Below are 18,635 nucleotides of genomic sequence, written 5' to 3'. Positions count from 1 at the left end.
TTAATTAAGATCTAATTTCAATGCTAATGCTCATCGCGTGTCAAACCGGGACAGTTGCTGTCCAAATCATCGGCGCTTTCGTAGTGCGTGCCACACCAATAACAAAATTTGTAGGAGGTGCGCAGATAGCTGGTCAGCAGCTCCAGCTGCTCGCCTGCACTGTACTGTTCCTCCTTCTCTACTGGCCCTGCTGCTTCAACTACTGCCTCAGCTTCTGTCTCTTCACTTGGCTCTGTGGGTTTGGGTGGCCAGAAAAAGTCTAGATCTGGTTCTGTAACGCCTGCTGCCAGATCCAGCGACTCGCACGTTTGCTGACAACGCTTTACATCGTAGTGCAGCTTGCGTTCTTCGGCTTTTTGTGTAGCTCGCTGGCGATATTCCTCTGTGCTGATTTCCTCGCCGGATCCAATGCCTGCTTTGCGCAGCAAATGCTCTCGCCGCAGCTCCTGTCGCTTGGCAGCCAGCTCAGCAATCGCTGCCTCCCGTCCCAGCCCACCGCGATCATTTTTAATACTAATGCCTATTGGCTCTATGCGTGCATCTGCCTGTTTACCCAGGCCACTGCCTGCCTTGTAGCCCATTTTGGCCAACAGCTGAAAGCCTTTGTTATCCGCTGCGAGCGGCTTATTTAAAGACTGTTGCAGCCTCTTATTATCTACTGTGGTGGCATTGGCTTCTTCGCGTTGTCGCTTGCTGTTTTCTTCCTGTTTTGTTTGCACTTGAATCTGACGTTTTTTGGCGCGATTATTTACTAAGCTGGGGCGTATTTCCTGTAGACTGTAGTTTATATATTAATAAAGCCAACTAGATGGTAGTCTAATGACTTACTTACCCCGCTAAGAACTTGTCGGACATGTAGTCCTCTTCTTCGTCCGACATTCTGATAATAAACGTATGTCTCGTAAAATCATTAATTAAACAACATATGGTGTTTGTTTGGTTAGTGGTAAAATGCAAACATCACTGCACAGCTGATTAACACTGAACTGTAATAGCACGGCGGCAGTCGATATGTGACAAACTCGATAGACTCATTAGTTAGTACTATCGATAATATGCAACGATTAATTCCCATCGCTATTGGCAACTGTAAATGCCATGTGCTCGCTTTAAATTTTGTGAACCGCTTTTAACTAATAAAATTTAATTAAAATGGGTACGGTAAGTGTTAAATAAAGTACTAATTTATACTAAGTAACTTTATATATAATTGACACTTGCAGAAGAAGGTAAAAATCAGTTCTGTGAAGCGAGCCGCTCACTTGAAATCAAAAAAGGCACCGCTGAGCAAACAGCAACAACAAAAAATAAAACAGAAACGCGAGCAGTTAAGCTCGAAGCGTGAACATGGACAAAACATCTTCTCTCAAAAGGCGCACAAGCGTGACAATCTGGCGCAGCGCAAGAAACATAATAAGCAGCAGTCGCTTGGACGGCTCCGAGAACTCGATGCTGATGAGGATGGAGATGAGCTTGGCGGGGAGCAGCTGCTGGACAACGTTGCGGACATGTTGGACGGTGATGATTTGGCCCTGCTGCAGGCAAACAAACGCAAGCGCAAGGCAAAGGCAGTGCCATTGGAGGAGCAGCAGCAGTCTGTGAGTCTGGAAATGGCCTACGCTACAGCCAGCAAAAAAGAACAGGCAGCTCAAAAGGTAAAAGTCAACTTGTTGCCCATTAAATCTCGCGATGGTGAGATCATAACGCGGACCACAGAAGTTGACTATGTACCGAAACCAAAACTCAAGCCAGAGGTAGAAGAGGAAGAGGTAGACGCTGAAGAGGACAAAGAGGAAGACAGCGATGCTGTATTTGAAGACAGCGACGATGATGTAGTCAATGATGAGGCACCCGTGCCCAAACGGAAGCTGGTATCGACCACAGATTTGCTAATTGCTCGACAGCAGGAAATAGAGCGTCAAAAATATCGCATAGGCATAATTTGTTCTGGTATCCTGGAGAGACCAGAGGATAAAATGCGCAACATTAATGCGCTCTATGAGCTCATGGATGAGATAAATGCAGAAACTGGCATTCCCAATCTTCTCGCTGTGCGCAAACTGGCAATCATTTCGATCACAGAAATATTTAAGGACATTCTGCCCGAATATCGTGTTGGTCAGGTGGATACCAAGATGCAAACCGTACGCAAAGCCACACTAGATCGTGTTACCTTTGAAAATGCGCTGCTGCAGCAGTTCAAGAAGTTTTTGCAGAAGCTGGAACAGCTGACGGCCCAGGTGAACAAACGTGGTGGCCAAAAGACACCACAAACCATCAAAATGGCCACTGTAGCAGTGCAATGCATGTGCGATCTGCTAATAGCACATCCCTACTTCAACTACGTCCAAAACATTGCCCAGCTGCTGGTCTATATGCTGAACTGCAACTATGGAACGATGCGTTTGGCAGTCAATCACTGCTTCCGCACTTTGTTCGGCAACGACAAGCGGCTGGACATGACTTTGTTTATTGTGCGTCGCATCAATCACCTGATCAAGTCCAAGCAGAATAACGTACATGTCGAGTGCATCACGTGCATGATGGGCCTTAAGATCAAGCATGTCAACCTGGATGCTGAAAAGGAAAATGAACTGAAGCAAAAGAAGTTGGAGTCGCATCGTCAGCGTCTGCTTAGCTTGTCCAAGAAGGAGCGCAAGCGTCGCAAGAAACTTACCGAGGTCAATAAAGAACTAGAGGAGACGCGCGCCGAAGAAAATAAGCAGACCAAGCACCACAAACTGACGGAAATTATCAAAATGGTCTTCACTATATATTTCCGTGTGCTCAAGAATGATCCCACGTCGCGGGTGCTTAGCGCGATATTGGAGGGTCTGGCGGAGTGAGTACTGCAATTGACATCCCGATTAGAAAATCGAACTTATATATTGACTTACAGATTCGCTCATGTTATCAATCTGGAGTTCTTTTCCGATCTCATAGATGTACTAAATCGCATACTTGAGGAACAGGAATTGGGTTATCGCGAGCAGCTGCACTGCATCCAAACCATTTTTGTTATTCTCTCTGGCCAGGGTGAAGTCTTAAACATAGATCCCATACGCTTTTATCAGCATTTCTATCGCAATATGTTGGTCGTTCAGGCGGGCAAGAATCATGATGATTTTGCAATTATTCTACGCACACTGGATGAGGTGCTGGTTAAGAGACGGCGCAACATGAGCCAACAGCGGCTGATGGCCTTTGTCAAGCGTCTGCTTACAGGCAGTCTTCATTTGCTGCACAATGGCACATTGGCCACGCTTGGCACAATTAAGCAGACATTCCAGCTGACCTCGGTGCTGGATGCGCTACTCGATACGGACACCACTATTGGCTCCGGTCGCTATGATCCTGAACTGGATGATCCTGAGTACTGCAATGCGGCGAGCACTTCGCTTTATGAGCTCTCGCTGCTGGCGCGGCATTATCATCCCACGGTGCGTCGCATGGCTGCGCATATAGCCAATGGCGTGCCTGCATCCGGTGAGGGTGCGCTGCCCACAGATATAGGCAAACTGTGAGTAATATAGTCTTATATATACATAGCTTAAAAGTATGTTAATGTATCTGTCTATCATCTCCAGCAATGCACATGAACTCTTTGTACAGTACGACAGCACGCAAATGGCTTTTAATCCCACTATACCTCTGCCCAGGCAAGGCGAACCCAAGCTGAAAAGGGGCAGACATATGTATTTACGTTCAGATTTTAAACAGCACTATGGAAAGTTGTTAAAAGACGCTAGGGAAAAACGAACCATGTCCAAAAAAGTGCTGCAATTAGATTTTCTTAGTGAACTTAGTAAACACTAAATTTATAATTCAAGAGCCCACAACCTTGAGCCCAATTGTCAGCAACAAGACGAACTATTTTCTAAGGGATTAAATATCTTTTTTTTAGTTTTAGAACTTTGAAATTGTTACAAAAACATTGAAACTGAGAATTTCAGTAGTTTACTTAATTCTGTTCATTTTAATCTAAAATTTAAAGAACTAAATTAACGTTTCAAGTTTCCCCTTGTAAATATTAAAGAAAATGCTAATAAACAAATGCAATTTATATGTAGTATATGAACTGAATACATATGAATTAAGTTTTAACTACAATAGTTGTGTAAGGAGCTCCTAAGTGTCTGGATGTAAATGCTAAATATGCTAAGCCTAGTGTCAATCGAGTCTATTGCCATTTAACCGGGTACAAATGCTGAGATGTCTTTACGCCTATGCTTGAGTGCGTTGTTGGCGTTGGCCAACGGTGGCCGGCGGCAGATACTCTCGATTGCCAACGGCAACGACAGGTTGAGCAAAGCTGCCCACAGCGTTGTCGGGCAGTAAGCCCGCCGCTGTGGCCGCCAGACCAGCAGCAGCTGTGGCTGGCGGTAAGCGATTGGCACCCGGAGCAGACACAGTGCCCGAGACACCAGCCGGGCGTATAATGGCGCCAGCACCATACAGAGATTGCGCTTGTGTGGGCGTGGGTGAGGGTGGAGCATAGGCTCCACGTTGTGCATTGTATCCTGCAATCTGTGGGGAACCAGTAGCGCGAAGCCCTCCGCCTGCAGAGGTAGATGGAGCAACTGCACCGTAGGCCGTATTCACAGGCTGTGAACCACCTCGATATACATTGGCATTCAGATTTAGATTGCTGGAACTGGAGCTGGAGCTGGTACCACTATAGTCATAGATGTAGGCATTGTTGGCGTACAGACTTGGCGCCGAGACGCAGTCATATTGATTCCACCACACACAGACAAGCGTCTCCTGGCTAAACACTGTGCCATTGGGACACAGGAAGGAGTAGGTGCGATTGAGTGCACATATGTGAAATACCTGGCACTGGGCTTCAATGTCCGCATAGTAGCCCGGAAGTGGTTGTTGTGAGCAGTCGAAATTGGTGCGTGGCACTTGGGCGTATACGGGATAGTCCACGCCGGGCTCACCGGGTATGGCTGAGTAATCACCATCGGCGCCGTCGTTGTAATCCTCCGCAAGGGACGCACGTGCACCCGACGATCCCACGGCCGTGTTGCTATATTGCGGCTGTGGGCCGTAAGGACCGCCGCGGCCTGCAGATGATGCGCTCTGTAAACCAGAGCCATTAGGGCGTCTTGGCAGATTGGGGACGCTGCCAACGGCAGCTGTGGCAGGTGCTCCAAAAGCAGTCGTTGCCTGTCCACTGGGCGTATAGCCCACAGGTGGCGAAGGAAACAATCCGGCGCCATAGGCTGTGACCGGCGCAGGCGTCAAGGGCAGAGCTGTGCCCGTGGGATATACACCAGGTTGCAAACGACCCGCTATAGCTCCGCCGCCTGCCGTGGTGGCCAGCTCCGGACGCACATAGTTATAGCCGCTTTGTGCCTGACGCGAAAGCGAAAGGATTTTTATAAGTCTTCTTTTACGACGGTATTCCCAACTCACCTGCACCTGCAATTGGGCGCCACTTCCGCACCAGAGCAGCAGGAAAACTGGAACAATTGAATTCAAGAACATTAAAGCTTTCTAATTGCGTTAAATCTGGCGGAGATTTTGGCTATTCGCTCCGAGATTCGACCCGGACGACGCAACAAATCGAAATGAACTGAGCCGCAGCTTCGTCAGCGATCGGCCCATGTTCAATTTAGGGCCAAGTACGATGCCAGATGCGATTCTTGCCACTGATAGCAAATGCGGACGGTTCTACATTGCGATCTTTATTTATCAGTTTCCTACTCAAGTGTCTTGCACACTGGTGCAAGTTGAATTAGCGAAAAATTAGTTGAAAACCGCGAGAGTGAAATAGAATTCGATTCCATTTATTTTAACTTTAATATTTTAATTTTGTTTTAAGGCTGAAGAGAAATTTTGTTCAATTAAGTTGGCTTTTAAATTAAATAAACGTACTGAAAATAATGCAATTTCGGTTGACTAGGAAAATCAACTTAATGCTTTGTTTAAAAACAAAATTAAATGCGTTAAATTATATGTTTAACTATTTTTATACCCTGAACCCATTAAAAATGGGTATGAGGGTATATTGTATTTGTGCGAAAGCCAAATGTATGTAACAGGCAGAAGGAAGCATCTCCGACCCCATAAAGTATATATATTCATGATCAGCACCAATAGCCGAGTCAATCTAGCCATGTCCGTCTGTCTGTCCGTCCGTTCGTCCGTATGTATGAACGCAAGGATCTTAGAACCTATAAAAGCTAGAGACTTGAAATTTATTAGATGTAGGTGCTCCTAGTTCCCGCGCAGATTGAGTTTGTTTCCGATAATCGATAACTTACTCCGTTTCCAAGCAATCGATAAAAATCGATATCGATATTCTGTTTTTTGGTAAATAATAAGAACTAGAGTCAGCAAACTTGACATATAGCTTCTAAAATATAATATATATGTATATGCATTTGATGTTGGAAGAAGAGGGTTCATGGTATCCCCTAGTCGGGAGCTCCCGACTAAAACCTCTTACTTGTTTGATTTGAAGTTGAATCGAAATTGTTTTCAATCGATTAATGAATTGAATAAACAATGCTAAAGGAAGTGTCAGGTAGTCCCTTTTGAAATAAATAAATTTAAAATTGAATAAACACAACTTTCAATAAAATAATGTTGTCGGTTGTGTTGGTGTGTTGAATTTATTGATTGGAAACATTCATTTGACATAGAATTTTCTTAAATTTTTTTCATTTTAATTTGATTAAAATGTTGATTTGAGTCAAACTTTACTTTTTTCAATAGCATATATAAATAACACAGGCTAATTTGATGTGGCAATTCAAATTAGTTTGCTTAACATTAAGTGTGGGATTTATGTTCCACGTGCCACTGTGGCACAACAACGCACTGCCACATCAATGGGCTGCCAAGAATTGCGATTGCTGTTCGCTTGTGGCCAAAAACAAGACGCATGCCTCGTAAATATGCAAGGCAGCAAAAACTTAGACAGACAGACGCCCACAACAAAAACAACAACAACTGGCAACAACAGCTCCAAAGGAAGTGCTAATAATGATGAGACCGACCCGGTCACTGTTGAGTTACGCGCTGCGGCTCCGCATGCCGAAACCGACCTTGAGCCGCAGCTGTGTTTGGCTTTACTCACCTGCCAAGAGGGCGGCGTAACGTTGTACCAGCATGGCAAAATAAATAAACAATTTTTAGTTTTAGTTGTTTTCGAGTTTCGAGTCCTTAAGGCCTTTTGCCTGTGAGCAGCACTACTCGTCAGAACCAACTGCACGCCACATGCAAACGGCAAGAGACATTTATAGATGAAAATGTTCTAAGCTGACTGCAGCCCGGTTGCGGCATCTTTGCGATATTTATGTTTATGTGGATCGACAGTATGTCAGTTTGACAGTTCGTCAGTTGGTTTCGTGCTTGCGCTTTAGCAGATTTATGACACTGAATTAACCATTGTTGCCCAGCTATCATAGATGGTTGTACACCCGTACGTATACGTAACAATTCGCTACGTTACGTATACGTAATTTAATTATATATGTATTGCACTTCAAGTGCAATCCAATTGAAATCTGATTCCGTTGCGCCCTTGAGCCATTGACAATTTGCTTCTCTTTTTTTGTTTTCGCTTAAAATAGAAAATTACAAAAATATTTAAATTTTTGCCTGATTGCATGAGCGCTTTATGCCTTTTTGTTCTATTTGACCTTTCCCGCTTGGCCAGCACCTTTACTTGGAACTGGCAGGCCAAGACAATCGCATTTGTGTTCAGAGTTTTTCGATTATCCAAGTTGAGTTATTTAATGTGTATCCGATTTTTATTGATTTATTGTTGATGGTTGTTTATTCTATGGCTTGTTGAATTATCTTTTTATGCGGCTAAAATATGCCTAGCAGGCTGCTAAAATCTTTTTTAACTGAACTATTAATTATTTTGCCTGTATATAATTATCTAAATTCTGTTGGCGGGTAACAGATATGATTATTGAGGTAAATCAAAACAAAAACAAGTAAGAGGTTCTAGTCGGGAGCTCCCGACTAGCGAATACCCTGCGCTCTTATTCCAAATAAATTTGCTGTCTACTCTACTCAAAAGCCACACCAGCAAAAAAATAAAAAAATAATACTTTCCCCGGTAGGGCTCGAACTCACGACAGACCGCACCACTAGCTATGCCTCTTCTCAGCAGCCACACCAATAATTAAGTACTTATGAGAAAACAAGTAGAGGTTCTAGTCGGGAGCTCCCGACTAGAGGATACCCTGAACCCTCTTCTTCCAACATCAACTGCATATATATATTCTAATTTAGAAGCTACATGTCAAGTTTGGTGACTCTAGCTCTTATTATTTACCAAAATTGCCCAAAAAACAGTATATCGATATCGATTTTTATCGATTGCTTGGAAACGGAGTAAGTTATCGATTATCGGAAACAAACTCGATCTGCGCAGGAGCTAGGAGCATCTACATCTAAAATTTCAGATCCTTGCGTTCATACATACGGACGGACGGACAGACGTACATGGCTAGATCGACTCGGCTATTTACGCTGATCAAGAATATATATACTTTATGGGGTCGGATATGCTTCCTTCTGCCTGTTACATACATTTGGCTTTCGCACAAATACAATATACCCTTATACCCATTTTTAATGGGTTCAGGGTATAAGAAAGCAACAACTACATGGAATAGCTTGTATGTTTGATTAAAGGCAAATACCTTTATATATATTTATTTTATCAAATTCGCATTTTAAACACTTGTTTTTTAAAGGCCTTACTAAAATTTTTCATTAAGTTTCCTTTTCGATTGTCTATAATACAAAATTACTCAAATAACTCAAGACGTGTTAATATTTTATTTTGTTTTTATTTGTTTTTATATGTACTTTATTAACTTTAAATAAATATTTACAAAAAAGAGCAAGACATAAAGACAACATATGTATATATAGGCATATGGATTGTACAGAAATAATTGGGAAAATGTGGAAAATACTCGTAATTTGCAGTTAAAACTAAAAGAAACTAATTAAATACAACTTGTAAAGTTAGAGTATTGTGATATTCGAGTATTTTTTACGAGTATTTCGCTTTCAAACTTTTGCATATTTACAAACTAGTTGCGAAAAAGAACTTTTAATAGAAAAGGATATACAAAATATGTTTAATATCAAATTTAAGCTAAAATACTCAGTTTGCAAGCCAAGTGAGAGGAGGGTATTGGACGGTTGTTGAGCGCCGGGGGGAGTTGACTAAAAGTTAAGCATTTACTCGCACACTTTCGCAGCGCTGGCCACACTGCCATTAGGAATCGGCAACCGTTGGCATTGGCAATCTTATCGCCTGCTGCTAAACTTCGATGCCAGCGAATATAGTGACTTCAGCAGCTCCAGGGCACGACGATCCGAATGGATCTCCGTGTGCGCTGGCGCCGTCGCTGGCGTTGTTGCCGCCAAGTCAGCATCGTCCACATCCTCGACACGTATCTCGAATTTTGTGGTCTCTTCATAGCTGCCCGGCGCCGTGCTGGTGCTAGTCGAGAGCGGCTGCTCTGTGCTGGTCGTATAGCCGGGTGCCGTGGTGCTCGTATAGTAATCCGCATTGCCGGTGCGTCGGAATGTGGTTACGGGCACACGCGTCGTAGTCGTTGCCAGCTGCTGCCTTGCTACGTTTTTGCCGGGCAACTTGCTGTCGATGTCGATGAGCGCATTTAACAGATGCTTGCGGGAGCGTTCAAGTGCCTTGCCATTGCTATCATCACAGGTTTGGATAAGCAGAAGTAACAGACTCAGAACTTGGCGATCGTGCTCTGCCTTGGCCATGACATTGCGCAAATGCAGCGCTTCCTGCTCGTTGAGTCCGCCGAACAGCTTGTTGGCTATGCGCTGCAGGCCGGTGCTCGAGGGCAGCGCATCGCGTGGTATATCATAGCTCCGGAATATATCATCCCACTCATAGTGCGCTGGCGAGCTCATGGTCGTCTGCGTGCCTGTCGTGCTACCGCCCAGCGATCTGGGCGAATAAGTAAACGGCGTGGAGGTGCTGGTTGATGTTGTCGTTGTGGTCGTTGTGCGCTGCTCCTTCATCAGAGCATCGTTGATGGTCAGCGGATCGAGGAAATCCGTTTGAGATTTCAGCGCCCACGGATTTTCGGTGGGCTTGTGCGTTGTTATGAGCTTTTGAGGACGTCCATCCTGCAGCAAATCGTTGCGCGATTTGACAAACGACTGCGTCTGCTGCTGCTGCAGCGACTCATCTCCTTCGCCGGAATCGAGACTGGCCGGTGACAGCTCCGCTGATAGCTCCAGCTCCGAATCGTGTGCTCTGCTGGTGGTTAGTTCGTACAACTCTGTGGTGGTTGAGTACTCCGGCGCTGGCGTTGAGTCGAACTTGTGATTGATTTCGAACGCAATGTTTTGCGGCGTGGTCACATCCGGCGAGGGCTTAGTGGGCAGATAATACTTGGCCGTGCCGTCGCTGAATAAGGTGGAATCTGTTGTCGTCACTGGCTTGAAGTTTGGCGGCTCAGTAGGTCGCGCACGCGCCGCTAGCTCTTCCCGAAAGCTGCCGGGGTTGTCCAGATAGCTGGTCAAAGCGTTCGAGAAGATTTGCGCTATCTTGCGCGACTCCGGCCGCTCTGCCAGTGCGCCTATTGTTGAGCCCGTGCTGCCAATTTGTGGGAAGGGCTGGTAGTCCGCTGACTTGGCCGGCGGATGCGTCTCATTCAGCTGGGCATAGAGCAGGCCTGTGCTAATATCAGCCTGACCTTCAGCTGAGTCACGACCCATGGCCACCTTTAGGCCAAAGAGATTGCTATATTTCTGCACGGTCTTTGCGCTGAGCAGGCTCTGCTTGATATCGTCCGCCTGCTCGCTAATGCTGGGAGGCGTCTCGGAAGTGGTCAGTGTGGCTGTCGTATCCGATGGCTTAACCGTTGGCAATAAGGGTGCCGGTGCCGGCGCCTTCGCGGACAGCTTGGTATGCACCACACTCTTCTCCGGCTTGAGCAAAGCATTGCTTGACTCATTGTGCTCCTGGGCAAAGTACTTGGCCAGCGAGACGAGCGCATCTGGGCCGGATGAGGGCGGTATTTCTAGGCCAGCGCGTGCATTTGATGCAGGCTGTGCATTCAACTCGACATCCTCGAATTGATCCTTCAGCAGACTCACAGTCTTCAGCATATCCTGCACATTTCGATAAACGGACTCCTCCTTTACGGGATTCGGTGCAAACAGCAGCGATTCACCCCCAGCTGCCTCTGCATTGGATCTAGGTACAACGGCGCCTACTTTGGGCAAATAGGTGGGTCCACTGCTCGTCGCTGTCGGCGCTGATGTTGTGGGCAAGTAATCACGATTACTTTCGCTCTTTTTTGGCGCGTGCTCCGCATTCGAGTTGATGCTCAGCGCGAGACGCTTCAGCTCCCCGGAGCCGGCCACATCGTAATGATGGCGCATGCCTATGATTACAGGCCTATATGTGCTGTCCAGCTCCAGGCTGGCGCTGGCCGTGGGCTTGGCGCTCTTGGGCGCCTGAGAGGATTCCAGGAATAAACTTGAGATGCCAGCGCTGCCAAAGCGATTCGGATTGGGCGTGGTTGCGGAATGAACGCCTTTAATGTAATTCAGCTTACCCTCGGTGGACTTGGATTTGAGTACGCTGGGCACAGTGGGCGTGTAGTAGGGCGTCGATTTGCTGGGCTCCAGGCGGCGCACCGTTGAGTAGCTGCTGGGTGTGTAATAGGGCGTAGTGTGCTGCACGGGGCGGATCGAGTGTGTCTCGTAGAACTCGGGTTTCTCCTTTAGTTTATCTTTGCTCTTCTCCTTGTTCTGGTGCTCCTCGCTGTCTAGCTCCTTATACCGCTGCTGTCCACGTTGTCCGTTGCGAGCACGCTCTCTGGATTCGCCACGCACCTTTGTGCTGCGCTCCTGTGAGGAGCTGCTGCTGCTGCGACTGCGTGTTGGCTTCAATATGGTTGCATCATCATTGCTGTTGGGATTGAAATTGCCATTGCCATTGCTGTTGTTGTTGTTGCGTCGCTTGTTCGCACCACTGACAAATGATGAGCTCTCGGCTGCGATTTGCGTCTCATGTTCGTTGTTGTTGTTATCAATGCTGGGCAGCACCTTGCGCTGCTTCTCTCCAGAGACATCATCGAAGTCAACGCTCTCCAGCGAGGCATGCAGATCCTCCGTAGAATCGATGCGCCTATCGGATTTGCTGCCCGCACGTGTGCTCGCACGCCCCTGACCCACAGCAGGTGTCACCTTGGGCTTGATATTCAAGCCGCCGCCCACAATATTAAAGCCCTGCACTGGCACCGAGGGGCGAACGCGGTGAACGCGCTGCTTGTTGAGGATTTCAGCGCTCTCAGCGTAGTAGCCGGAAGAGCCCAGGCAGTTTACCTTGAACCACCAGTCGCAGGTGAGCTCGCTCTGCTGGAATATGGTACCATTTGGGCAGAGGAATGAGATTTTGCGACCCTCCTCGCAAATGTGAAAGACCTGCAGGTAAAGAAAGAATTAACTTCCTTTCGACACATATCTTCGAGCTGAACACCCACCTGACAATCCGTTTCCATATCTGCAAAGTAGCCGTTGCCGTAGGAGCGACAACTGAACGTGGTCTTTGGTATGCGCGGATAGATGGGAAAATCAATGCCCGGTCGTCCCACTACGCCCTGATAAACCTCATAGTCCACATCCTCGTCGGAGGCGCGCTTCTTCAGATGATGCTTGTGCTCATTGCAGTTCGTATGCGTCTCATAGCGTTCCTCCTCAAACTGTGTGGCGCCTGTCTGCTTGGCCAGAATGCGAGCCGGCGTACGGAGCTGCAAACAGTAAAGTAAACTTATAAGGATTTAGCTTGGATTCAAACTTAAAAATCTCTTACCTTGGTTTCTGCGCTGGCTTGGCTCAAGTATGCCACCAGGAGAAGCGCTGTGAACGAGTAAAAGAAACATGTATAAATATTCCTTAAAATGTTAAATACCATCTTAAAAATAATAATAAAAATGAAATGAATTACATCAAGGAAGGTAGTTGCTTAGCTATTCATTTACTTCAAGATTCAACTAATATCAAGCTGTCATTTCAATATCATTTCAATGCATCTAAATATAACTAATTGCAGTTTCAAGCCATTTATTATCCGAGCTATGTCTTGAAATTTTGATAAATTTGATTTAATATGATATAATATTAACTTCCCGATTGCTGAACACTGAAGCAACCTTGACTTTTGTATAACCATTGCCGAATTACGCAAAAAGTGTGACAGTGATTGTCACTGTGAACGTGACTGTGACTGCGATAGCGATGGCGATGACGATGTTGAGGCGAATTACTGACCTTAGGCCAGCAAATGCAATAATTAAATTTTCAAAGCATACAAACAATTAAATGTATGTGGCAAAGAGATAAAGTAAGAGATGTGGCTGATGGATCAACGACTGGAATTGAAGACGACACCACCAAAAAGCCGTAACCGCAAGATTCAAGGTTCGATTGCTGCATAATCGTTGTTATTATATGAATCATTATTCAATTGTCCATGAACAACCGAAGTAACCGAAGATTGCAGCGTTTGCTTTATCGAGGGTGTTGCTGCCACAGATAATTAAACAATTGCCCATAATTTGTGCACGTTGATTGAAACGCCCCAAAAAGAAGAAATAAAACGCGAAGCGAATGAGCCAACATTATGCATACGCCATGTGGACAGCGTGGAGCAGGCGTGATGAATCACACAAATATTTGCATTGTCCAATAGCTTACATATTTTTTTCGGCATTTATTGTTGATTTTAGACGGTTAGTTAAGCAGCAATATCTTTGTCTGCGCCCCGACATTTGGGTCTGGGTCAGCGGCTAATGAGCGTTTAAATGTGGCATTTTCTCTGGGGATTTCCCAGGCATTCACCTGGGACAGCTGTACATTAATTAACAGCTCAGGCCAAACGCATGTCTTCAACCCAGGTCATCACATTTTTTTTTTATTTATCGCACTACAGCAACAACAACAACGACAACAACAAACAAAGACACCCAATCCGCCTCTTTTATGCCCCTTTTTTATGATGCTTTTTTTCCGCCGATTTGTTGCCTACGCATGCGTCACGCGTCACGCGTCGAGCTTTGGTTTTAGCCTGGCTTAAATGTGCCGTTAGCGTTAATGGATTGTGGGAATCTGAGCTGCGTTGACAAGGTCAAGGATTGTTGCAAAATGTGGGCGTCGTCTTTTGTATTTACTTACACTTCTTTTTCAACACAAAGTTGTGACAACGAATTGAAAGGCGCAATAAATTTAAAAATAAATAATTTGTATTCTGCCAGAAAATTGAATAAACAAAGATTGTGTTGACAACCACTTACGATATCTAAAACAGAAACGGACTTTCACAATTATAATGAGTCAGCCCTGATTAACCATTATTGTGTGTCTATGAAAGATGACCTACATCTTATGGCTGTTAAATGATATAAAAAAATAATATATTTGGTATATATAGTATATATTTCCGAAACTTTTAAAAACAAAAGCGTGTTTATTTCATAAAATTATATTGGTTTCTTCAAGGGCATTAAAATCGACTGTAATATTTGTTTTTGAGTTGTATTTGCGTATCAAATACTAAATAACCTATATCATCTACCCCTTATATTCACACCTGTATTTACCTATTTGTGCATATTTGTTTGGCAGATGAAGATAACCAAGAGCACAATAATAAGAAGTAAGAGGTTCTAGTCGGGAGCTCCCGACTAGGGGATACCCTGAACCCTCTTCTTCCAACATCAAATGAATATATATATTCTATTTTAGGAGCTATATGTCAAGTTTGGTGACTCTAGCTCTTATTATTTACCAAAATTGCCAAAAAAAACAGAATCTCGATATCGATTTTTATCGATTGCTTGGAAACGGAGTAAGTTATCGATTATCGGAAACAAACTCGATCTGCGCGGGAACTAGGAGCACCTACATCAAGCCACGAGCTTTTATAGGTTCTGAGATCCTTGCGTTCATACATACGGACAGACGGACGGACAGACAGACGGACATGGCTATATCGACTCGGCTATTGATGCTGATCAAGAATATATATACTTTATGGGGTCGGAGATGCTTCCTTCTGCCTGTTACATACATTTGGATTTTGCACAAATACAATATACCCTTATACCCATTTTTAATGGGTTCAGGGTATAAATATAATGTTAAAACAATTTTGTATACTTCTAAGCTTGCATTCTTAAAATAATGTCTTATAAATAATTAACTTACCACAGCACAGCAAATGTATTTGTGTACGCCGCATTTTATGTACTGAAATGCCTAAAAATAAACAACAAAAAAAAAAAAGATTAAAATTTGTTGCTGGCTTGTTAACAAAATTATGAATATTTATTGCTACAGCTCGTGGGATGCCACAAAAATAAAACAACAAATAAAATCACATACTACACACCGAATGCACGCTGGCATATTAGATAATGAAAATTATACGAACTCCCAAAAAAAAAAATACTAGAAAGAGAAAAAATATATAATTGTGCGAGCGTACGCGCTGCATGGACACAAAGTCGCTGGAAATTGATTACATAATGCAATTGCATACACACCATAGACAAGTTATAGATAGGTAGAGTTTGTCTAAGATGAATAGATAAATACAAATGAATATACACATAAATAGCTATGGAGATAAAGCGCAAATGGTGCGACAGGCAGCCAATGGCGCCACAGGGCGTACGTGTGATAAAGTAAAGGGTCATACAAATGACAAATACTGTGTAAGACACTAAGTCAGCTAATAAATTAAACAGTAAGTCGGTTTTACGTAGACAGCTGCCTTAGCTGGATAGATGCGGCGCTTAAAGGCGCCACAGGGCGTATATATAATAAAATATGGTAAAGTCTGATCTCAGGCCTGCAAGATGACAAGATGACAAGATGACAAGAGCTGTACGAAGCGGTGAACGGTCAATTTCTCAATCAAGCAGTCAATTAGCTACACATAGGCAGTAAGCCTTAGCGGGATATTTAACAATGGATAAGGCCGACAAGGCGCCCTGTAGGCGTATGTGTAATAAAATGTGCTAAAGCCTGGGCGCATGGCAAAAGTAAATAACGCGAGCTGCGCGGCAGCTGTATCAGGCGCTTGGTAAGTTAGTCAGTCACTAAGTCAGTCACAAAGTCATTCAGTCAGTCAATCGCTGCAGACATTCACTTTGGCATCGTTGTCACTTCCGTCAGCTCATTTATGCAGCTGTTTTTGTTGTTGCTGCGGCTACGGCAGCTGCTGCTGCTGATGCTGCTGCTGCGTACTTTGCATAATTTCATATAATTGTTTTAATTTGCACAACTGCAAACAATATAGAGTGGAGAAGCGAGAAGCGAGCAGGCAAACGGCTTGCCCAGTGACACTCTTTGCATTCAATTAAACAATTTTCGCAGCTAAATCTATTTCTAAGCTTCCAGTTTTTTCTGCCAAAGATTTAATTCTCTCTACTTTTTCAATAACAATGCAAATTGAACAACAAATATATCGAAATACACTATTTATGTGCACACATATTTCAATTTAACATAAAGTGCAGTGTGGTGCCCCTCTAGAAGCTCGCGGGTGCGGTTTTGCGAAAGCGATTTTTTTTTGTATGCATTGTCTGTTAGGTGCTTCTTTGTATTTAAATTAGTTGCCTGCCTTGGATTTCGGGTTCTTGTTTAGATTTGCCGTTCTCACAACTAAATTTTAATTCTTTTTTCTGCATTTCATTAAATACACAAATTACATAATACAAAAAAACCATAGAAACAGCTGACTTTTGAAATTTAATAAAATGTTTTTAATACGCCGATGAAAAATATGCACAATTTTATTATTTAAAGTTCAAGCGTTGCATGCTTCTTCCACATCATTAAATTGATTGCTGCAAATCGTTTTATCCAATATGCACGTTTTTCAATTTGCAATTACCCGCAAGAGTTTTTTTCATTGCCAAGGTTTATTTATCGGCAACAGCAAATTGAAATTGAATGCAATTGTTTTTGGTCAAGTATCATTTTTCTTGTGAAGATTGAGTTCTATTTTGTTATTGGAGACGATATAAAATTTTAAATTTAAATTTTGACATGTTCTCTGAACTTAAGCAATTTATAATAAATTAATTAATTTTTTTTATTATTTTCATAAAATAATTTAGATGAATCGAGGTTCAAGCCAAAGCATAAATATCGATTTTTTTAAATATGAATTATGTAAAACTAAAAACAAGTAAGAGGTTCTAGTCGGGAGCTTCCGACTAGGGGATACCCTGAACTCTCTTCTTCCAACATCAAATGCAAATATATATTCTATTTTAGAAGCTATATGTCAAGTTTGGTGACTCTAGCTCTTATTGTTTACCAAAATTTCCCAAAAAACAGGATCTCGATATCGATTTTTATCGATTGCTTGGAAACGGGGTAAGTTATCGATTATCGGAAACAAACTCGATCTGCACCTACATCTAATTTCAAGTCTCTAGCTCTTATAGGTTCTGAGATCCTTGCGTTCATACATACGGACGGACGGACGGACAGACAGGCGGACATGGCTAGATCGACTTGGCTATTGATGCTGATCAAGAATATATATATTTTATGGGGTCGGAGATGCTTCCTTCTGCCTGTTACATACATTTGGATTTTGCACAAATACAATATACCCTTATACCCATTTTTAATGGGTTCAGGGTATAATAAGCAAGACTTGTCTTCAATTATTTTTGAAATTCAATAAATATTTGCTGCACAAATTTAGTTAATCTCTAATGACTATATATGCCTTTGCTCTTTTACTTTTATATTACGGCTAGGCCCAAGTTGTGTGCATTTTATTAAACAATTTTGAGAGTCCTTCAATAACATTTATTAATTAGCTTCACTTGCCAGCAAAATGTTTACACAATTTCAACGCACTGGCAAAACAAGAAATTCAATGCAATCATCTTTAAGAGAGACACCAAAAATGATAAATGGGATATGCCTGGCCATTCACATGGCAGAGCACCTCAACGAAAGTGAAAAGAAATAAAAGAGCTGCAGGTAAAAAGCGAAATATCCAAAGACTACAATGACAAATAAGGAAGTTGCAACTGCTGAGATGCTGCGGCGGCTGATGCTGCTGCTGAATCATTATCTGTTAACAACAACAGCAGCAATACAAGCGGCAAGAGAGCGAATAAACTGTCAACACGGGCCAGGGCAACAGGTGTTTGCAGCAGCCATAAAAATAATAATAAAGCAACGTCGGCTGGGCTCTTGCATTCGGCTAGACGAGGGCCGCGACAATCAAACAAAATTTGTTCCGTCTTCAAGCACACACACACCCACCTACACACTGATAGGCGCTGCTGTCCAGGACGCATTGCGGGTGTTCGCTGCATGTATCGTCCAATCTGCGCGTCGTCTTGCTTTCAGCCAGCGCTGCCAAATGTCTGTTAAATCGTTTTAACCTTTTTGTCAAGTTGCCGCTTAACCTTTACGGTTGCCGCGCTGACATATAGGAAGCATTTGTTGTTGTCTGCACAAGTGTTAAAACTGTATGCAGCACATACACAAACATACAAACACACACATTCACCACAAACTCCAACTGAAATTGAAACTGAGGCAGCGCCATGCTCAGTCAAAATATT

The 18,635-nt window shown here is 43.6% G+C and overlaps 4 protein-coding genes across 4 annotated transcripts; 1 reads left to right on the top strand and 3 right to left on the bottom strand.

Annotated features, from left to right (window-relative positions):
* Nucleotides 1-7: 7 nt before the first annotated feature.
* On the bottom strand, nt 8-967 carry LOC115761757 (G patch domain-containing protein 11). The gene is made up of 2 exons (XM_030703662.1): nt 833-967; nt 8-777 (listed from the first exon to the last, which is right to left on the bottom strand). The coding sequence occupies exons 1-2, from the start codon at nt 877-879 to the stop codon at nt 24-26; spliced, it is 801 nt and encodes a 266-aa protein (XP_030559522.1). The 5' UTR covers nt 880-967; the 3' UTR covers nt 8-23.
* A 104-nt stretch (nt 968-1,071) lies between these two features.
* Nucleotides 1,072-4,201, top strand: LOC115761601 (nucleolar complex protein 3 homolog). Its single transcript, XM_030703402.1, has 4 exons — nt 1,072-1,161; nt 1,224-2,842; nt 2,900-3,520; nt 3,588-4,201. Exons 1-4 carry the CDS (start codon nt 1,153-1,155, stop codon nt 3,814-3,816), a joined length of 2,478 nt encoding a protein of 825 aa, XP_030559262.1. The 5' UTR covers nt 1,072-1,152; the 3' UTR covers nt 3,817-4,201.
* Nucleotide 4,202: 1 nt separating this feature from the next.
* On the bottom strand, nt 4,203-7,196 carry LOC115761602. The gene is made up of 3 exons (XM_030703403.1): nt 7,091-7,196; nt 5,422-5,468; nt 4,203-5,361 (listed from the first exon to the last, which is right to left on the bottom strand). The coding sequence occupies exons 1-3, from the start codon at nt 7,122-7,124 to the stop codon at nt 4,225-4,227; spliced, it is 1,218 nt and encodes a 405-aa protein (XP_030559263.1). The 5' UTR covers nt 7,125-7,196; the 3' UTR covers nt 4,203-4,224.
* A 1,985-nt stretch (nt 7,197-9,181) lies between these two features.
* On the bottom strand, nt 9,182-18,365 carry LOC115761504 (serine-rich adhesin for platelets). The gene is made up of 5 exons (XM_030703272.1): nt 18,335-18,365; nt 15,244-15,291; nt 12,848-12,894; nt 12,519-12,785; nt 9,182-12,459 (listed from the first exon to the last, which is right to left on the bottom strand). The coding sequence occupies exons 1-5, from the start codon at nt 18,363-18,365 to the stop codon at nt 9,292-9,294; spliced, it is 3,561 nt and encodes a 1,186-aa protein (XP_030559132.1). The 3' UTR covers nt 9,182-9,291.
* Nucleotides 18,366-18,635: the final 270 nt, after the last annotated feature.

Source organism: Drosophila novamexicana, unplaced genomic scaffold (assembly GCF_003285875.2).
Source record: "Drosophila novamexicana strain 15010-1031.04,08,12 unplaced genomic scaffold, DnovRS2.1 tig00000485-arrow-pilon, whole genome shotgun sequence".
Lineage (NCBI taxonomy): Eukaryota > Metazoa > Arthropoda > Insecta > Diptera > Drosophilidae > Drosophila > Drosophila novamexicana.
This window is presented reverse-complemented; position numbering and strand designations above follow the sequence as displayed.

Coding starts and splice junctions, on each gene's coding strand:
- LOC115761601 (XM_030703402.1), top strand. Junction 2,843..2,899: donor ATATTGGAGGGTCTGGCGGA/GTGAGTACTGCA, acceptor ATTGACTTACAG/ATTCGCTCATGTTATCAATC. Junction 3,521..3,587: donor CCCACAGATATAGGCAAACT/GTGAGTAATATA, acceptor TATCATCTCCAG/CAATGCACATGAACTCTTTG.
- LOC115761504 (XM_030703272.1), bottom strand. CDS start 18,365: ATGCGTCCTGGACAGCAGCGCCTATCAGTGT. Junction 15,292..18,334: donor ACAGCAGCGCCTATCAGTGT/GTAGGTGGGTGT, acceptor GTTTATTTTTAG/GCATTTCAGTACATAAAATG. Junction 12,786..12,847: donor AAGCCAGCGCAGAAACCAAG/GTAAGAGATTTT, acceptor TACTGTTTGCAG/CTCCGTACGCCGGCTCGCAT.
- LOC115761757 (XM_030703662.1), bottom strand. CDS start 879: ATGTCGGACGAAGAAGAGGACTACATGTCCGACAAGTTCTTAGCGGG. Junction 778..832: donor TCCGACAAGTTCTTAGCGGG/GTAAGTAAGTCA, acceptor TATAAACTACAG/TCTACAGGAAATACGCCCCA.
- LOC115761602 (XM_030703403.1), bottom strand. CDS start 7,124: ATGCTGGTACAACGTTACGCCGCCCTCTTGGCAG. Junction 5,469..7,090: donor TTACGCCGCCCTCTTGGCAG/GTGAGTAAAGCC, acceptor CAATTGTTCCAG/TTTTCCTGCTGCTCTGGTGC. Junction 5,362..5,421: donor GCGCCCAATTGCAGGTGCAG/GTGAGTTGGGAA, acceptor CTTTCGCGTCAG/GCACAAAGCGGCTATAACTA.